This window comes from Carcharodon carcharias, chromosome 15, assembly GCF_017639515.1.
Source record: "Carcharodon carcharias isolate sCarCar2 chromosome 15, sCarCar2.pri, whole genome shotgun sequence".
Classification (NCBI taxonomy): domain Eukaryota; kingdom Metazoa; phylum Chordata; class Chondrichthyes; order Lamniformes; family Lamnidae; genus Carcharodon; species Carcharodon carcharias.
In genome coordinates this window covers 56,524,028-56,544,068 of record NC_054481.1, presented here as the reverse complement: position 1 = coordinate 56,544,068, position 20,041 = coordinate 56,524,028, and the positions used below count along the sequence as shown (strand labels likewise).

The 20,041-nt window shown below is 43.6% G+C and overlaps 2 protein-coding genes across 3 annotated transcripts in view; both read left to right on the top strand.

The window, feature by feature from the left end:
- snx8a (sorting nexin 8a) overlaps positions 1-12,129 on the top strand; it is a 49,008-nt gene extending 36,879 nt beyond the window's left edge. The window contains exon 11 of the mRNA XM_041206008.1: positions 12,048-12,129. Within this exon, the coding sequence (XP_041061942.1) occupies positions 12,048-12,074 (27 nt within the window). The 3' untranslated portion in view covers positions 12,075-12,129. The remainder of the gene's footprint in view (positions 1-12,047) is intronic.
- Positions 3,736-20,041, top strand: part of mad1l1 (mitotic arrest deficient 1 like 1) — a 996,118-nt gene continuing 979,812 nt past the window's right edge. Inside the window, exons 1-4 of one of the 2 annotated variants that reach the window (XM_041206006.1) lie at positions 3,736-5,392; positions 12,048-12,216; positions 17,857-17,997; positions 18,518-18,697. In XM_041206006.1, coding sequence (XP_041061940.1) covers positions 5,295-5,392; positions 12,048-12,216; positions 17,857-17,997; positions 18,518-18,697 — 588 coding nt within the window. In that variant the 5' untranslated portion in view covers positions 3,736-5,294. Of the gene's footprint in view, positions 5,488-12,047; positions 12,217-17,856; positions 17,998-18,517; positions 18,698-20,041 lie in introns of both variants that reach the window. The other variant, XM_041206007.1, reaches the window with a different exon arrangement.

Below are 20,041 nucleotides of genomic sequence, written 5' to 3'. Positions count from 1 at the left end.
TCACGGATGTAGGTGGGAAGGGGAGAGAGAAGGGAGTCAAGATAACGAGAAATGAGTTCTGTGGGGCAGGAGCAAGCTGAGATGATCGGTCTACCGAGGCAGTTCTGTTTGTGGATTTTAGGTAGGAGATAGAAGCGGGCCGTCCGAGGTTGGGCGACTATCAGGTTGGAAGCTGTGGGAGGAAGATCCCCAGAGGAGATGAGGTCAGTGACAGTCCTGGAAACAATGGCTTGATGTTCAGTGGTGGGGTCATGGTCCAGGGAAAGGTAGGAGGAAGTGTCTGCGAGTTGACCCTCAGCCTCCGCGAGGTAGAGGTCTGTGCGCCAGACAACAACAGCACCACCCTTGTCAGCGGGTTTGATGACAATGTCAGGGTTGGACCTGAGAGAATGGAGTGCAGTAAGTTCAGAGAGAGACAGGTTAGAATGGGTGAGAGGAGCAGAGAAATTGAGACGACTAATGTCGCGCCGACAGTTCTCAATGAAAAGATCAAGAGAAGGTAAGAATCCAGAGGGAGGGGTCCAGGTGGAGGGAGAATATTGGAGATGGGTAAAAGGATCCATTGAACTGGGAGAGGACTCCTGCCCAAAGAAGTGAGCCCGGAGACGACGGCGGAAGAAGAGTTCAGCATCATGCCAAGCCCGAAATTCATTGAGGTGAGGGCGTAAGGGTATGAAGCTAAGTCCTTTGCTGAGCACTGAACGTTCAGCATCGGAGAGGGGAAGGTCAGGGGGTATAGTGAATACACGGCTGGGGTTGGGATTGGAAGATGGGGTGGGGACGGAGGGACAGGCAGGGGTGGAGGGTCCTAGATGGGTGTTGGTGTCGATGAGTTGTTGGAGCTTGCGTTCCTTAGCACTTGAGAGAAAAAGTTTCTTGTTGAGGCGTCGGATGAGCCGAAGAATAAAATGAAACTGGGGGCACGTGCAGCTTTGAAAAAGGGTATGGCGGTGCTGCTGGAGGGAGAGGTCGTGTGTGTTCATATGGCGGCGCATGGCACTGAGTGTGGATTTCAGAATGTGACGGGAACAGCAGTCCGAGAAACGTTTTATGTCCCGGAGATACCTGTAATCCTGGGTGGGTTCGAAACATGAGGGGTGGAATTTCAGTTGAAATCCACGTGGGGTAATTCGGAGACGGAGACAGTCACTGAGAAAGGAGATATGGCTGTGAAAGCGGGTTTTAGTAAACACCTTGTCAAACACCAGGAGGGAAATGGAAAGCAATGAAGGTGAGCAAGGCAAAAGAGAGGAACAGAAATCTTGTCGCAGAAAAGAACAAAATTTCTTCAAGGAGGTAGGCATTTCTTGAAGAGCAGTGGCAGTCAATTAAACACAGATAAAAACAAAAAAACTGCGGATGCTGGAAATCCAAAACAAAAACAGAATTACCTGGAAAAACTCAGCAGGTCTGGCAGCATCGGCGGAGAAGAAAAGAGTTGACGTTTCGAGTCCTCATGACCTTCGACAGAACTTGAGTTCGAGTCGAAGAAAGAGTTGAAATATAAGCTGGTTTAAGGTGTGTGTGTGTGTGTGTGTGTGTGTGTGTGTGTGTGTGGGGGGGGGGGGGCGGAGAGAGAGAGAGAAGTGGAGGGGGGGTGTGGTTGTAGGGACAAACAAGCAGTGATAGAAGCAGATCATCAAAAGATGTCAACAACAATGGAACAAAAGAACACATAGGTGTTAAAGTTGGTGATATTATCTAAACGAATGTGCTAATTAAGAATGGATGGTAGGGCACTCAAGGTATAGCTCGAGTGGGGGTGGGGAGAGCATAAAAGATTTTAAAATATTTAAAAATAATGGAAATAGGTGGGAAAAGAAAAATCTATATAATTTATTGGAAAAAAAAGGAAGGGGGAAACAGAAAGGGGGTGGGGATGGGGGAGGGAGCTCATGACCTAAAGTTGTTGAATTCAATATTCAGTCCGGAAGGCTGTAAAGTGCCTAGTTGGAATCTTCAAGTCTACTTCATTGACTGTAATGTGCTTTATGATCTTGAGATTAAGTGATAGTATATTTACATGTCTTTCTTTTAATGGCATCTACATTAAAATGTTACACTATTTATATCTACTTAAATCATTTTCTTATTCAGCTATGGATCCTGAATATATGTAGTCCAGCTGAGTAATACTGACCATATATTACCTTCTGATGGTGCAAAAATCAAGCACAAATCTAACAATGATTTTACTATCATATTGGAAATATTTGTAATCTATTAAACATAAATAATTTTAATTTCAAAATCTGAATCACTATTCACTTATGTTGGAAAATGTAGCAAAAACACAGAATCACGGAGTCTCTATGTAATATATATTTTATAAAAATATATTGATACACAACTGCTTAAAATTTAGGTATTAAAATAAAGCTTTCTGTCTTTCAAGGGAGTGGAAAATAAAGGAGTGGAAGTCCTCAACATCATCCAGGACAAAGCACCCTGCTTGACTGGCATCACATCCACCCACCTTAAACATTCATTCTCTCCGCCTGTGATGCACAATGGCAGAAATGTCTACCATGTACAAAATGCACTTGAGCAACTTTGACAGCACCTTCCAAACCTATGATCTCAGCCACCCAGAATGCCAAGGGCAGCAGATGCTTGGGAACACCACCACTTGCAAGTTCTCCTCCAAGCCACATACCATCCTAATGTGGAACTATAGTGCCTTTCCTTCACTGTCACTGGGTTAAAATTTTGGGACACCCTCCCTAAATCACTGAAGGTGTATCTTCATCAATGGACTGCAGTGGTTCAAGAAAATGGCTCACTAACACCTTCTAAAGTGCAATCAGATAGTGTTCTAGGCTCAACCATCTTCAGCTGCTTCACCAATGACCTTCCATCATAAGGTCAGAAGTGGGGATTTTGCTGATGATTGCACAATGTTTGGCAGCATTCACCACTCCTCCGACACAAACAGTCCATGTCCAAATGCAGCAAGACCTGGACAACGTCCAGGCTTGGGCTGACAAGTGGCAAGTAACATTCGCACCACACAAGGGCCAGGCAATGAGTACCTCCAACAAGAGAGAATCTAACCATCGCCCTTTGACATTCAATGGCCACTGCCATTGCTGAATCCCCCACTATAAATATCTTGGGGGGTTACCATTGACCAGAAACTGAACTGGACTAACCATATAAATACTGTGGCTACAAGAGCAGGTCAGAGGCTAGGAATCCTGTGACGAATAACTCACCTCCTGACCCCCCCAAAGCCTGTCCACCATCTTCAAGTCACAAGTTAGGAATGTGATGGAATACTCCCCACTTGCCTGGATGAGTGCAGCTCCAACAATACTCATGAAGCTTGACACCATCCAGGACAAAGCAGCCCATTTGATTGGCACTCGATCCACAAACTTTCACTCCCTGTACCACTGATGCACAGTAGCAGCAGTGTGTACCATCTACAAGATGCACTGCAGGAACTCACCAAGGTTCCTTAGGCAACACCTTCCAAACCCATGACTGCTACCATCAAGAAGGACAATGGCATCAGACACATGGGAAAACCACTACCTGGAAGTTCCCCTCCAAGCGGCATACTATCCTGACTTGGAAATATATTGCTGTTTATCACTGTCGCTGGGTCAAAACCCTAGGACTCCCTCCATAACAGCACTGTGGGTGCACCTACACCACATGGACTGCAGCGGTTCAAGAAGGCAGCCCACCACCACCTTCTCAAGGGCAATTAGGGATTGGCAATAAATACTGGCCTGGCCTGGTCAGTGATGCCCACACCCCATGAATGGATAAAAAAAACAACAAATGCTGGCCTAGCCAGTGATGCCCACATCCCATGAAAGAATATTTAAAAAAAATTATGCTACATTTGCATAAGGCTCTGCTTAGACTGCATCTGGAGTACTGCCTTCGGTTCTGGGCACTGCATCTCAGCAAGTATTTTTTGCTTTGGAGGGGCTATGGTGTAGTTTCACCAGATTGATTCTTGGGCTAAAAGGCTTCAGTAATGAGGACAGGTTGACTTGAGTAGCTTGTATTCCCTTGAGTATGGAAGATTAAGGGGCAATGTAATTGAGTATTTAAGATAATTATAGGGTTTGAAAGGGTAGATAGAGAACAACTATTTCCTTGTTGGAGAGTCCAGAACAAGGGAGCATAACCTTAAAATTAGAGCTCTGCTGTTCAGTGATGATGTCAGGAAGCATTTTCTCACACATTGCATAGTAGAAACATGGAACTCTTTCCACCAAAAAGCTGATGATGGTGGGGGCCAACTGAAAATTTAAAAGCTGTGATTTATTAAATGATTGTTAGGTAAGGATATTAAGAGGTGGATTCGATCTTGGCTTTCAAAAAGGAATTGGATAATTATCTGAGGAGAAGAATTTTCCAGGGATATGGGGAAAAGGCAGAGGAGTAGACTAGCTGCATAGATCTTACAGAGAATGGAAAGGATGCACCTATGGCCTCCTTCTAGTAACCAAGGTGACTAAATGGAGTTAAGATACAGATCAGCCAAAATCTAATTGTATGGCAGAACAAATTTGAGAATCTAAATCCTGTTATGAGAATGGTCCTGGCGATGAGACACTTCAGTTATGTGGAAAGATCGGCAAAGCAGGTGTTGTTCTCCTTAGTGCTGAGAAGGTTGAGAGGAGATTTGATAGTGGTGTTCAAAATCATGACGGGTCTGGACAGAGTAAATTGGGAGAAACTGTTCCCATTGGTGGAAGGTTGGAGATCTAGAGGACACTGATTTAAGGCAATTGGCAAAAGAACCAAAGATGACACAAGCAAAAGCCTTTTTATGCAGTGAGTGGTTAGGATGTGGAATGCACCTCCTGAGAGTAGGAGGTGGATTCAATCTTGACTTTGAAAAGGGAATTGGATAATTATCTGAGGAGGAGAATTTTCCAGGGTTATGTGGAAAAGGCAGGGGAGTAGACTAGCTGAGTAGATCTTTCAGAGAATGGACAGGATGGGCTAATGGCCTCCTTCTGAGTTGTAAGCATTCTATGATTCTATGCCCAGAGACTAGTTAGAATGTGGAACTTGTTACTGCAAGGAATTGAAGTGACTAGCATAAACACAAGAGGTTTAAAGAAATAAATAAGTTGATGTTGTTGGGTGAAGTTTCATGTGGAGCATCAACACTGCCAGTAGATTAAGGGGGCTTATTAGCCTTTTTTCCGTCGTTTACATCGTGTGTATGGATTAAGCGGAACAAAGACGCAATTATTAGGATAATTACGGTATTTTCCCTTGTGCGCCTCTAATAGAAGGAGAGCGGTAAGAGGTTGGCGTTCCGCATGGAGATCTCGCGAGATGTGGGAGGAGGGGTGAGTCGGCGAGGAGGGAGATCCAAGCAGAGAACGGCAGGTGGCCGGGGAAGGGGCATAGACGGCAGGTAAATAATACAGGCCTTGGCCTTAGCCGGTACTTGCGGCCACAGGATGAGATCAGAAGGGATCTTTTTGGACGGATGCCAGTGGCGGGTCTGAGGTAAAATTGGCTGCGGTCCCTCAGCGGCTCCGGGCCAGCCTTTCCATTCCAGCGAGTGGCTGTAGCCGCTTGACTCTCAGCATCTCTCCCTCCCGCCCCCCAGTGATAGCAGAGCCCAATCCTGTTGTTCAGCAGGATCTCTGGATTGAGGAATCCTGTTTGTTTTACGTTTCTTGCCTTTTGCTTGTTCGCGGATTGTTGAAGCCACCCGTATCTCCGATCAGCCAGCTCGAAACATCATGAATTGAACGTTGGGATTTTCTGGGGGCAATTTGTTTTCCAACTGAGCAATTGGACGATGTTTTTTTGCAGGGAAGTGTTTCAATAAAATATTTGATCTGATAACATCGTTCATTCAAAATTGAATGTTATTTTCTGTATAGGACGAAACGTTATTCTAAGAGCGTCATTTTGTGGTTTGTGAAGTTATCCCAGTAAGAATCCAAGAAAATCGCAGATTCGATTTTGTGGTGTGCTGAGTTATGTGATCGGAGTTGGGGTAGTGAGAAGATGCTGCAGATTGTCTCGCTGCCTCTCTCGGTTGTGCCTTGGCGCCTGCTTCCGATCCTTGTACAGCAACCCCTGCTGGGCGTGAGTGCGCTCAAACGTTGGGTGGCGACAGTAGCATTTTCAACTGAGTGGTTTTTTTTGGTTGAATGGACTGCGAACGATGTGAAGACTGCCCCCTTGGAAGAGAGAGCCGTAAATGACCAATGCCTGTAAAAATGTAACTCAGCAAGCAGTTAAAAAAAAACATAACGTTTCACGACCACCGGACGTCTCAAAGTGCTTTCTAGCCAATGAACAGAAAATGCTGGAAAAACTCAGCAGGTCTAGAAGCATCTGTGGAGAGAGAAACAGAGTTAACGTTTGGGGTTGGTAGGACCCTTCTTCAGATCACACGGACTCGAAACCTTAGCTCTGTTTCTCTCTCCACAGATGCTGCTATACCTGAGTTTTTCTAGCATTTTCTGTCTTTCTTTCAGATTTCCAGCATCTGCAGTATTTTGCTTTTATACTTTTGAAGAGTAGTCATTGTTGTAAGGAACACAGCAGCCAGTTTGCACCGTAAACTCCCTCAAGCTGCAGTGTGATAGTGACCCTGGTAATCATTTTTTCTGATTTTGATTGAGGAATAAAAATTGACCAGAACACCAGGGCTAACTCTGTTGTTCTTCAACACATTACCATGGGATCTTTCACATTAACCAAGCAGGCGGATGAGGCCTTGGTTTAACATTTCATCGGAAGTATAAACCTCCAACAGTACACTCCTCAGTCTATAAAAATAAAAACAAAAAAACTGCAGATGCTGGAAATCCAAAACAAAAACAGAATTACCTGGAAAAACTCAGCAGGTCTGGCAGCATCGGCGGAGAAGAAAAGAGTTGACGTTTCGAGTCCTCATGACCCTTCGACAGAACTTGAGTTCGAGTCCAGGAAAGAGCTGAAATATAAGCTGGTTTAAGGTGTGTGTGTGGGGGGCGGAGAGATAGAGAGACAGAGAGGTGGAGGGGGTTGGTGTGGTTGTAGCGACAAACAAGCAGTGATAGAAGCAGATCATCAAAAGATGTCAACAACAATAGTACAATAGAACACATAGGTGTTAAAGATAAAGTTGGTGATATTATCTAAACGAATGTGCTAATTAAGAATGGATGGTAGGGCACTCAAGGTATAGCTCTAGTGGGTTTTTTTTTTTTATTTTATATAATGGAAATAGGTGGGAAAAGGAAAATCTTTATAATTTATTGGGAAAAAAAAAAGAGAAGGGGGAAACAGAAAGGGGGTGGGGATGGGGGAGGGGACTCACGACCTAAAGTTGTTGAATTCAATATTCAGTCCGGAAGGCTGTAAAGTCCCTAGTCGGAAGATGAGGTGTTGTTCCTCCAGTTTGCGTTGGGCTTCACTGGAACAATGCAGCAAGCCAAGGACAGACATGTGGGCAAGAGAGCAGGGTGGAGTGTTAAAATGGCAAGCGACAGGGAGGTTTGGGTCATTCTTGCGGACAGACCGCAGGTGTTCTGCAAAGCGGTCGCCCAGTTTACGTTTGGTCTCTCCAATGTAGAGGAGACCACATTGGGAGCAACGAATGCAGTAGACTAAGTTGGGGGAAATGCAAGTGAAATGCTGCTTCACTTGAAAGGAGTGTTTGGGTCCTTGGACGGTGAGGAGAGAGGAAGTGAAGGGGCAGGTGTTGCATCTTTTGCGTGGGCAAGGGGTTGTGCCATAGGAGGGGGTTGAGGAGTAGGGGGTGATGGAGGAGTGGACCAGGGTGTCCCGGAGGGAGCGATCCCTACGGAATGCCGATAAGGGGGGTGAAGGGAAGATGTGTTTGGTAGTGGCATCATGCTGGAGTTGGCGGAAATGGCGGAGGATGATCCTTTGAATGCGGAGGCTGGTGGGGTGATAAGTGAGGACAAGGGGGACCCTATCATGTTTCTGGGAGGGAGGAGAAGGAGTGAGGGCGGATGCGCGGGAGATGGGCCGGACACGGTTGAGGGCCCTGTCAACGACCGTGGGTGGAAAACCTCGGTTAAGGAAGAAGGAGGACATGTCAGAGGAACTGTTTTTGAATGTAGCATCATCGGAACAGATGCGACGGAGGCGAAGGAACTGAGAGAATGGGATGGAGTCCTTACAGGAAGTGGGGTGTGAGGAGCTGTAGTCGAGATAGCTGTGGGTGTCGGTGGGTTTGTAATGGATATTGGTGGACAGTCTATCACCAGAGATTGAGACAGAGAGGTCAAGGAAGGGAAGGGAAGTGTCAGAGATGGACCACGTGAAAATGATGGAGGGGTGGAGATTGGAAGCAAAATTAATAAATTTTTCCAAGTCCTGACGAGAGCATGAAGCAGCACCGAAATAATCATCGATGTACCGGAGAAAGAGTTGTGGAAGGGGGCCGGAGTAGGACTGCAACAAGGAATGTTCCACATACCCCATAAAGAGACAGGCATAGCTGGGGCCCATGCGGGTACCCATAGCCACACCTTTTATTTGGAGGAAGTGAGAGGAGTTGAAGGAGAAATTGTTCAGCGTGAGAACAAGTTCAGCCAGACGGAGGAGAGTAGTGGTGGATGGGGATTGTTCGGGCCTCTGTTCGAGGAAGAAGCTAAGGGCCCTCAGACCATCCTGGTGGGGGATGGAGGTGTAGAGGGATTGGACGTCCATGGTGAAGAGGAAGCGGTAGGGGCCAGGGAACTGGAAATTGTTGATGTGACGTAAGGTGTCAGAGGAATCACGGATGTAGGTGGGAAGGGACTGGACAAGGGGAGAGAGAAGGGAGTCAAGATAACGAGAAATGAGTTCTGTGGGGCAGGAGCAAGCTGAGACGATCGGTCTACCGGGGCAGTTCTGTTTGTGGATTTTGGGTAGGAGATAGAAGCGGGCCGTCCGAGGTTGGGCAACTATCAGGTTGGAAGCTGTGGGAGGGAGATCCCCAGAGGAGATGAGGTCAGTGACAGTCCTGGAAACAATGGCTTGATGTTCAGTGGTGGGGTCATGGTCCAGGGAGAGGTAGGAGGAAGTGTCTGCGAGTTGACGCTCAGCCTCCGCGTGGTAGAGGTCAGTGCGCCAGACAACAACAGCACCACCCTTGTCAGCGGGTTTGATGACAATGTCAGGGTTGGACCTGAGAGCCCTGGAGTGTCAGCCTTGGTTTTTGCATTCAAGCTCTGGAGAAAAACTTGAATCTTGTGATTCAGAGCTGAGTGTGCTATTAAGTGAACTACACACCTTTAGAAGAGTAACAGCAAGAAGAAAATTAGTAAACAAATACCTACTTAGGGTAAATCTATTGACCAGATAATATTAATGAGCAGGTATGGCAATTTAAAAATTGACCACAAGCAATATGCACCCTTTATCATCTAAACTAACCCCTGATGTTGCAGACACGATGGGCTGAATGGATTCTTTCTGTGCAGTTAAGATTCTGTGATTATAGCTGCATTGTTATGGGGGGAAAGCACCAAATAGGGTGATTAAAAGTTTGCAAAGCAAATGTGGAATTCATTGCTATTGTTCAGCTTCTGAGCTTCACTTTCTTAATTCAGGATGTCATCTGCAGATCTTGATTTCAGTTACAGCTTTTAACTCACTCTAAAGTAACTCCCAAAACCTGGCAAATCAGAAATGTTTGGTTTGTGTGTGTTCGATAGGTACAGAATTAAATTTATTGTAATGCCACCCCTTGTTAAATTGCTTCCTGACACACTATAGGATCACAGCCATTTGGAGGGGGGAGGGGGTGGGGGGGGGAGGGGGAGGGAGAGGGGGGAGGGGATGGGGGGAGGGGGTGGGGGGGGAGGGAGAGCTGGGGGTGGGGGGGAGGGAGGGGGTGGGGGGGGGAGGGGGAGGGAGGGGGGGGGAGGGAGGGGGTGGGGGGGAGGGAGGGGGTGGGGGGGAGGGAGGGGGTGGGGGGGGGGAGGGGGAGGGAGGGGGGGGGGAGGGAGGGGGTGGGGGGAAGGGGGAGGGGGTGGGGGGGAGGGAGGGGGTGGGGGGGAGGGGGAGGGAGGGGGGAGGGGGTGGGGGGGGGAGGGGGAGGGAGAGGGGGGAGGGGATGGGGGGAGGGGGTGGGGGGGAGGGAGGGGGTGGGGGGAAGGGGGAGGGAGGGGGGGGAGGGGGGGAGGGAGAGGGGGGAGAGGGAGGAGGGAGGGGGGAGGGGGGTGGGGACACACATTGGTATCTGTGGAAATGTATTTTATGTAAATGTATTTTAACGTAGGTTCAAAGAATGGAAATCTTAACTGTTAGCAGCATTAAAACCGTTGATGCAACAAGAAAAAGCTTAAATACTTAAGCATTTTTGTGTATCTTGGGGTTCAGTGTACAATACACTTGCACTTGGTTGAAGGAGAATGGTGTTTACACACTTATTAAGTTACTGGTGACAAGAAGCTAAAATGTGGCATCTTTATGGCAGCTCAGTGCACACTGTTGAGAATCCCATCAGCCAATGAAGTGCTTTTGAAGTGTAGTCACTGTTGGAAAAATGGCATCCTTTTTGCCGCTTGAGTGATCTTACAGTGCACAATGAGATAGTGACCAGATCAACAATTTTAGTGATGTTGGTTGAGGGATAAATTTTGTCCAGGACATCGGGGTGAACTCCCTCGCTCTTCTTCAAAATCGTCCTGTGGAATCTTTTATGTCCATCTGAAAGGGAAGACAGGACCTCGTTTAAAAATCTCATCCAAAATTATGCCACAATCTCTATGCCTCCACCTTGCTATTTGTGCTGGGGTTTCTCTTTCTATTTTCCAGATCCATGTTCTTGCACCTTCTACTGTTTAATGCCCAAGAGTGTTGATAGTGTGTTCTCTGTTTTCTGTCAGTGTTTTTTTTCCTAAGAAGACATATCAGCGCAGCTGAGGCAGACACTATTCTAATCTTTCTGCCCTCTTGGGGAAGTTGAGAAATCCTTGGTTCTGTCACTGATAGGGTACCTTGCTTGTATATCAAAGTATTCACTGTTAGGCTGTTTTAATTTTAACAGAAATCATTAGTTGGAGTTCAAATTTATACTTAATGCTTGGCATATAAATTAAATTGCCTGCTCTGGGAGTAAATATGTGGGGTAAGTGTTACTACCTCTATGGAAATAAACTATTGTCTTTTTAAAGAAAAGTTATTGAATAAACAGCATGTCTGGATAGATAAGAATAAAATTGTCTGAAAATTGTGTTTAAGGTTGAAATACTCTAATGGATGTCTATACATCACTGCTTGTCTCTGGAGATTGAGCCCATAATTCAGGATGACACTTGCAGTGCAGTATTGATGAATGTTACACTGTTGGAAGCTAAACCCAGACCCCATCTGCCTTCCCAAGTGGATGTAAAAGATACCATGACACTATTTTGAACAAGAGGAGGACATTTCTCCCTGGTATCCTTCTAATATTTATTCCTCAACCAACATCATTAAACCAGATTGCCTGGTCATTATCATATTACTGTTTGTGGGATCTTGCTATGCCCGGATTGGTTGCTGGGTTATCAACATTTCAAAGTGACTATACTTCAGAAAGAGCTAATTGGCTGTAAAGCACTTTGGAACACACGGAGGTTGTGAAAGACATTATACAAATGCAAGTTTTTCTTTCTAGTTTGTAAACCTAGAAATTGTTTGTATAATAAGTACCTACGATGTTTTACTATATTAAAGGCATTTTATAAATACAAATTACTATTTGTGATGATCAACTGTTGTGATTACAACAGCCACACAGAAGGATGAATGACGTAATGTAATCTTGTTTTTGAAATTTTCAGGGGGTGGCAGGTTTGAGACTGCTGAGAAGAAGGCAGATTCTCTGATCTCCAAGTGCTGTCTTCCCATATCAATGCACGTGGAGAAAATTCAGAGGATCAATAATCCCCAAAGCTGCTTTTGTGTAGCTCCTGGCAATTGGTTTGGATAGATATCTGGGAGAAAATCAGCTTCTTGTGCTTTTGACTGGGGTGGGGAGACTTAAGGGGATAAAAATATCCTTAAAAATGTATTTTTTAATCAGACTTTTCCTAAAAATGAGCTTTGTTGTATTTTTTTGACAGTTGCAAGGCAGAAGACAGAATGGATGATCTAGGAGAGAATACCACTGTCTTTTCTACCTTACGTTCCTTCAACAACTTTTTGTCAGAAAGCTCGGCTGCAATACCCAGGACAAGCCAGCCAAGCTCTACCTCAAGAATGTTGCAGTTGCAGTATGAGCAGAGAATCCAGGTTAGTACAATGCCGAAAGAGTACATTGTTACACCGAGGCGACATTGCTGTACTGACATTGGTAGAAATCACTGTGTTTTCATTTTCTTCCCTTTTTAAAAGTTCTTCTGAGATCAAACCAGACATTTCAAACTGGGTAGTGGTTCAAATACTGGTTATTCAACATGTATCTCTGAAACAGTAGATTAAAGCTGAGTGAACAGTGGAGCCCCGCAGGTGAGGAGGGTCCTTGATTCAATCTCCTGTGGGTGTTGAGTTAGCTAATCTTTGACTGGTGACGTTTGGGGGTTCTCCAAATTGGTTAAATAAAGAAGATGCAGAATCATACTCCAGTGATGCTTTCAGGAGAGAAGGGGAGAAAACAGGTGGGGTGCTGGAGAGTAAAGGGATAACATCAGAAGCATATGATGCTGATGAAATGATGGTGCAAAATCACATGATTGAGTAACAGCGATCTGGGGGGAGCAGAAGTTCCAACCTCATGCAGAGGTCCTAATATGTATATAGTAGCTGTAAATAAAGTATAATGGTTTTAACAAATTACAGTCTTGAACAGCTTACTTTCGGAGAATAGACAAGCCTCAATGAACCCAGGATAAAACAGGTGGGGTGTGTGTGAATGGTAGGGAGTGGGGAAGAGAAAAACAAAATATGTGTAGTGGGCAACTATTTTTCTAGGACATTCTTCACTAAGTTTTTATTTTTTCCTGTATCTTACCCCTCCATTTATGCAAGTCTGTTGACAATGCTATTTAGTTTAAAGGCTCCTAGAATCCTGGTCCTCAATTTATTTTCTTTATTAGGTTGGTGCATGTTGCAACTTCTCTTGCAAACCTTCTTGCCCGATTTGAGAACCAAGCAGATGAAGTCGAGGAAAGTGTGTTGCTCATCTGTGCAAGTGATTGTTAGCACCACCTGCAGTGTAATTCCAGTCCTGGGTTTTGATCATTAAGTGACTCCCAATTGGTTGGGTCAATGAGGACAACAACAACTTGCATTTATATAGTGCCTTTAATGTTGCAAAACATCCCAAGGTGTTTCACAGGAGTGTAATCAGACAAAATTTGACATAGGTACCTGAGGAGATATTAGGACAGGTCACCAAAAGTTTGGTAAAGAGCACTTTAAAAGGTGAGAGGAGGAGTGGTTTTGAAGGCAGGGGGCTGGTGGATTCTGGTTTCAGCAGCTGAAATCTTGGCTGCTAGTGGTGGGGCAATGAAAATCAGTGATCTGTAAGGCTTAATTTCTGTTCATGGCAATATTTGGTTCATATAATATTGTTTAATGGCATACTGAATTACATCATGGTCCAGGGAACAGAAAGGGTTCTGGAGATTCTTGGTAAATCATACCTTATCCAGCGCAGAAGGAGGCCATTCCATTCAGCCCAGGATACTTGTGCCAGAACTTTGAAAAAAGCTACCCATTTGGTCCCATTCCCCTGCCCTTTCCCAATTATCATGCACATTTTTTCCCCTTTAAGTAGCAAATACTTTGGGACAAGGAAAAAGAAAAAACTTGTGGTTAACTTGGGCGATTTCCTTGTCAAAAGTGTGCAAAGGAGGCATGCTGACTTTGTCTAGTACATTGTTTTCTCACATTTGCTGTTTGCTACCATTACTGTTGAACTGAGGCAATGGACTCCCACAGAGGAAAATATGACAATTTGGGAGAGAATTGATCTTCGTTGCTCTCCAGCTACTTCCACTTTGTAATCACAAAGTAGCAGATGCTATGACACTTAAAATCTCTATGTTGGAAGAAATGCCAATTTTTGACATCAGCTGCTTCAGAAAGCTTTACAGACATGTGAAATAGTTCTAAAACTAGAATGTCCCCACAGCTGGTGTGTCAATATGTTTTGTGGGATGAGGAGGAGAATGGTGACTATGGGGAGAAGGAGCAGAGGTGGCAAATCTGGCTGCAGTAGTTGTGTGTGAGAATGCATTGGTAGATTGGGACGACTATGTTGTGGCGGTAATGATGAATGTGCAATATGTACACCCTGTATGTGACAATACTAATCCTGATTATTCTGGTTTATTAATGTCCAAATGGTTTTTGTACTTGTGACATATTCAGTAGTACATGGTTTCATGGACACTAACAATCTGCAGTCTACAATTGTGAGACTAGAAGGCAGATTTACTCCAGTGCTTTTCAAACTTTCTCCAATTAAATATAAACAGTTGCAAGACCCTCATCCCGCTGCAAATATTAATGTAGTCCTGAGGGACCCTCCAGGCCATACCTACTGTCAGTTTTTAAAGGGGTATATAATTAAAATTTGGATTCAGTTTTATTTGATTGCATGTGCCTGATTACTTGGTTCCAAATTGATCCTCCAAAATGCTTTAGTTTGACTGAGACTTGACCATAAGGCAAGGCAGGACACTGAAATAGCAAATAAGCTCAAAATTTATTTCAAAGAAAAAGATATACTTAACAGATATGTCCTAGGCGAAACTATTTTCAGCTGCTTCGTCAATGACCTTCCTTCCATCATAAGATCAGCACCATTTGCGACGACTCAGATACTGAAGCAGTCCATGTCCAAATGCAGCAAGACCTGGACAATATTCAGGCTTGGACAGCCACATCGGAAGTAACATTTGTGCCACACAAGTGCCAGGCAATGACCATCTCCAACAAGAGACGATCTAACCATCGCCTCTTGACATTCAATGGCATTACCATTGCTCAATCCTCCACGATCAACATCCTGGGGGTTACCTTTGACTAAAAATTGAACTGGACTAGCCATATAAATACTGTGGCTACATGAGCAAGTCAGAAGCTAGGAATTGTGCAACAAGTAACTCAGCTCCTGACTCCCCAAAGCCCATCCACCATCTACAAGGCACAAGTCAGGAATGTGATGGAATACTCTCCACTTGGCTGGATGAGTGCAGCTCTCACAACACTTAAGAAGCTTGACACTGTCCAGGACAAAGCAGCGCGCTTGATTGGCACCACATCGCAAACATCCACTCCCTCCACCACCGATGTACAGTAGCAGCAGTGTGTACCATCTGTAAGGTGCACTGCAGGAGTTCACCAATGCTCGTTTGATAGCACTTTGCAAACCCATGACTACCACCTAGAAGGATAAGGGCAGCAGATGGATGGGAACACCACCACCTAGAAGTTCTCCTCCAAGTCATTCATCATCCTGATGTGGAAATATATCTCTGTTCTTTCACTGTCACTGGGTCAAAATCCTGGAACTTCCTTCCTAACAGTACTGTGGGTGTACCTGTACCACATGGACTGCAGTAGTTCAAGAAGGCAGCTCACCACCACCTCCTCAAGGGCAACTAGGAATGGGCAATGAATGCTGGCCCAGCCAGCGAAGCTCACATCCCATGAATGAATAGTTTTAAAAAAAAAATTGTTCCCAAATCCCACTTTTAACAATCAAATTTTTAAAAATCCTTTTCATTTGATTTCAGATTTCACCATCTGCCGTGGTGGGATTCTGACCTTGTTGCCCAGAACATTACCCTGGGTCTCTGGATTACTAGTCCCATGATAATACCACTATGCCACTGCCTCCCCTTAATTAGCATTACATCATCTCTTATCAGGCCTATTGTAATTAACCAGTTGGGTATTTGTTGTTACTGGGTTAATTTTATTGGATTTGGCAATTTATATACATTGTTTTGCTCCGTGGAACGTTGAGATCTTTCAGAATTTTCTTTAATCTGAATTTGGATAAATCTTCATGCATTCTCCTGCACCTAATGTAGCTGGCCAAGGATGAATGAGGCCCATGTTCCCTTCAGTATTTGAATGCTCTCCGTTCCCACGGACAAGGCTTACAGCAACAAATTAATATTTTGAACTTCAAATATTACAATATTATCCAGCCTCAACTACTTCATTAATTACTTATTCTTCAATTATATAGATGGTTTCCCACTTATTTAATCATCTGTTTCTGGCTGGTTACTAATTATACAGTAATTCTTGATTAATACATGTGATTGATTAACAAGTACAGAATACAAAATGGCTTCTCTAATCTATTGTTAGAACAAAATGGCGTCTTCACCTTGTTAGCTTACTAAATTGAACATAATGGCTTGAATTTTTCCATTGGCGATTTGGAGACGGGGCCCGTTCGCCGACAGGAGGAACCCCCAATATCATCCCGGTCCATTTAAATCTTTAGGAAGGTGGGCGGACAGCAAAATCAGCTGTCCGCCCACCAACCTGTCAATGGCCAATTGAGGCCATTGACAGGATAATTAAGATAATTAAAGACCCTGCCCGTCCAACCTTAAGGCTGGCGGACAGGCCGGGAGCCCCAGCGGGCTTCTGAGAATACATGAAACCTCATCCACAGGCGGGATGAGGTTTCATGTCTGGTTTTTAAAAACTTTAATAAATTTTTTATGATATTTATTAACATGTCCCCATCTTGTATGACATGTTAATTTTTTTATTTTTCTATTTTTTAACTTTGTAACACTTTCACTGATCTCTTGAGGCAGCACTTAGTCTCAGGGAGCAGTGTGCTGTTTCGCCTGCCCACTTAAAATGGTGGCGGGGTCCGCTGCTGAGCTGGTGGGGTCCGTCCGCCAACTGAGGGCAAAATTCTGCCCAGTGTAAAAACTCCCTAAAAATATGGGTTAGTCTTAAATCTACTGTCCAGGTCCACTTGCGTTACACGAAGAACAGTATAATCATTACATAAAATGTTTTTATATTTATTCGTATACAGCAATGTAAAAACATGTCAATGTTGGGATATCAATATGTTTGTTTGTATTTGATGTAATGTATATTTATTTGTCTTTAGGCAGGTTGTTTATTTGCACTATGTATGGCTTTATTTACTATCTTAGATTTTCGATATTTACATGGTTAAAATATATTTCAGAGTTTAAAATAAGTGATGACTTATCCACAGTAAACTGTGCCATGACCATGAAGATCACCTCAGCTGTTTTTTTAAAGTCAGCAAAAGCCGAATAATATACATATGGTGCAGGGCATCTCATTTGAATAAATTGAGTCCTGAATCATAGCAGTGGAGCCAAGTACCTTCTTTCCCAATGTCCACATGCATCACCACAGCAATTCTGGCAAACTTTGTATTGTCTGTTCTGCTTCCTAGCCCAGCCATAACGAAGATAATTGTTGTGTTTCCATAGCTTCCTGGATGGTTCATTTGGCTCAACATAGACCAGGCAATCAATCCAACACAGTAAAAGGCCCGTTTATCTGAATGTTTGTCATGAATATAAAAAACTGCTCTAAGAAAAGCTTTATTTATATAGAACTTTTTATGACCGTAGAACATCCAAAAGTGCTTTACAGCCATTAAAGTACTTGTGAAGTGTAGTCACCAATGTAATATAGGAAGCGCAACAGCCAATTTATGCACACCAAGGTCCAAAAACATTTGGGGGATCAAGGGATATGGGGACAGAATGGAGTTTGTCAAAATTCAGCCATGATCTTATTGGTAGAGCAGGGCCATAAGGTCTACCCCGTGCCTATTTCTTATGTTCTTAATGTCTTTTAATATGGTGCATACAACTCTTTCATTTTCCCAAACTCTCCCCCACCCCACTATCCAAAAAAGTTGAAAATATACGTGTTAACATTTTTTTGCTGTATATTTTCCAGGCCGAAGAGCAGGCTGAGTATGTTCGTTCCCATTCACGCATTCTAGAGGTGGAACGGGAGAAACAGAAGATGGAGGTCAGCCATAAACGGGCCAGGATTGAGCTGGAGAAGGCAGCACAAACTAGTTCCTGGAACTATGAGGTATTTGTATTGGTTTCGGGAATTTCATAATAAAAGCATCACCTTCAAACTGTTCTGACATCAAAACACTGTTTGCATTTCAGATCCTCCCATGTGACTTGTCATCTGCTTTTTGCTAGCTTCACTGTATTACTAATTGCTAGGAGAGTGTGGGTTTGAACTTACTTCATCTTAATTTTTAGTGTAGGCCTCTAGATCACCAATCTAATATAACCACTATAGTAAAGAAAGAGCCTTCACTTGGAAGCTGCCAAACTGCTATCCCTTCCACTATTTCATTCTATTCTCCCAGGGAATAAGTTTTCATATCTTCAAACACTGACAACTACAGGCTGTTTTTATTTGCTATGGAATAGTTGAGCTGGGGAAAATAGTATGCCTCTGTCTCAAACTGGCCTTCAAAGCTTGGCTAGTTGTTCTTGTATATAATTTCAAATCGTAGCCATTAATATTTTCTGTGAATATTCTGATTTAGATTTTTTGAAGTAGCTATTTTCTGTTTTTTTCCTCTCTAATGTAGCGAGAGGCAGATCGGAATCAGGAGCTAATAACCCAAGTGAAACAAATGCAGGAGAAGGAGGCAGAGGTTCTGGCAAAACTGAAAGATCAAATTGATGTGAATAAGTCATTGAAAGAGGACCTTGGGCTCCAGAGCAAGAAGCTTCGAGAGAATGAAGAAAAGCTTGCTGAAGCCAATCAAGTAAGGGACTGACCCTGGAGCAATTATAACATTGTGAAATCTTTCGGGCTGCATAGCATTTAAACTGCTAATCCAAATCACAAATGACAGTTTATTATCTTAAAGCATGTTTCATTCACCCCATTTTCCCCTCGTCTTCTACCGTCCTTTATTGAATATTACTGAAAAGAGAGATTGCTGAAGCTTTTTGTCTTTCACTCATTGCTCAAAAGACTTAAGTGCAAATATTGGTGAGGTTGTGAGACTAGAGGAGATTAAAGAGGTACGGAGGGGTGAGGCCATTGAGTGATTTGTAAACAGGCTGTTAAATGACTCAAAGAAATGTGATCTCTGATCTATGCAGAGATCTATTCTGCATGCTGATCAATGTGGGAAGAAATTATTCAGTCTTAAATTTGTCTTTCATTAATTCAAAGCTGTGCTCCTTTTTGTCTTGTTGTCATTGCCTACATCAACAGCAATTTGAATTTATGTACAAGGTATAGGAAATGTACAGAAGTGATCAAGGGTTTGGAGCGGTTGGATTAAGTGGAGTGATTATGCCAATTGGCCATGTTCTTACTTCAACTACAAGGTTGTGAAGTGATGTAATTGTTGTTCTCAGGTTTCTAAAGCGACTATTCATATTAACCACGACAAGCTATTTCACCGTATCAGACAAGTAGAACCTGCATTTGAATGGTTTGGGCGGGGGGTGTGTAGATTCAAAACTAATCTGAGGAAACAATTTTTCAGTAAGCAAGTCAGTCTATGGAGCAGGCTCTGCATTGGAGACTATGGAAGCACTTAGTATTTATTCAAATTCAAATTAGATGGATTTCTTTCAGAAAATAACATCATGGGAAACAGTATATGAGTCATTTGAGATATGGTGTGACAATTCACAAACTCTGTTAGTGTACATCAATAAATGGACATGTTGGAAATTGTCAAGGGAGTGGAAAATTCTACCAGTTTGAGACCTGCACCAAATGCCTGTGTAAGTGTGTTGGATTTGTGCAACAAATTAAAGAAATAAAATATTGGATTTATATAAAGCTTTTCACCAATAAAGTACTTTTTGAATGTAGGAAACTCAGCAGCCAATTTGCACACAGCAAGTTTCCACAAAGAGTGATGTGATAATGGTCAAAAAATCCTGTTTCATTGATGTTGGTTGAAGGATAAAAATTGGCCAGGACACCAGAAGAATTCTCCTGGTTTTCTTCAAAATAGTGCAGTGGGAACTTTCATTCCCACTGAAGAGGACAGATGGGGTCTCGCCTTAACAATGCATCCAGTTGACAGCACCTGGACTGTACTGGAGTGTTGACATAAATTTTGTGTTCATATCTCTTTGAGAGG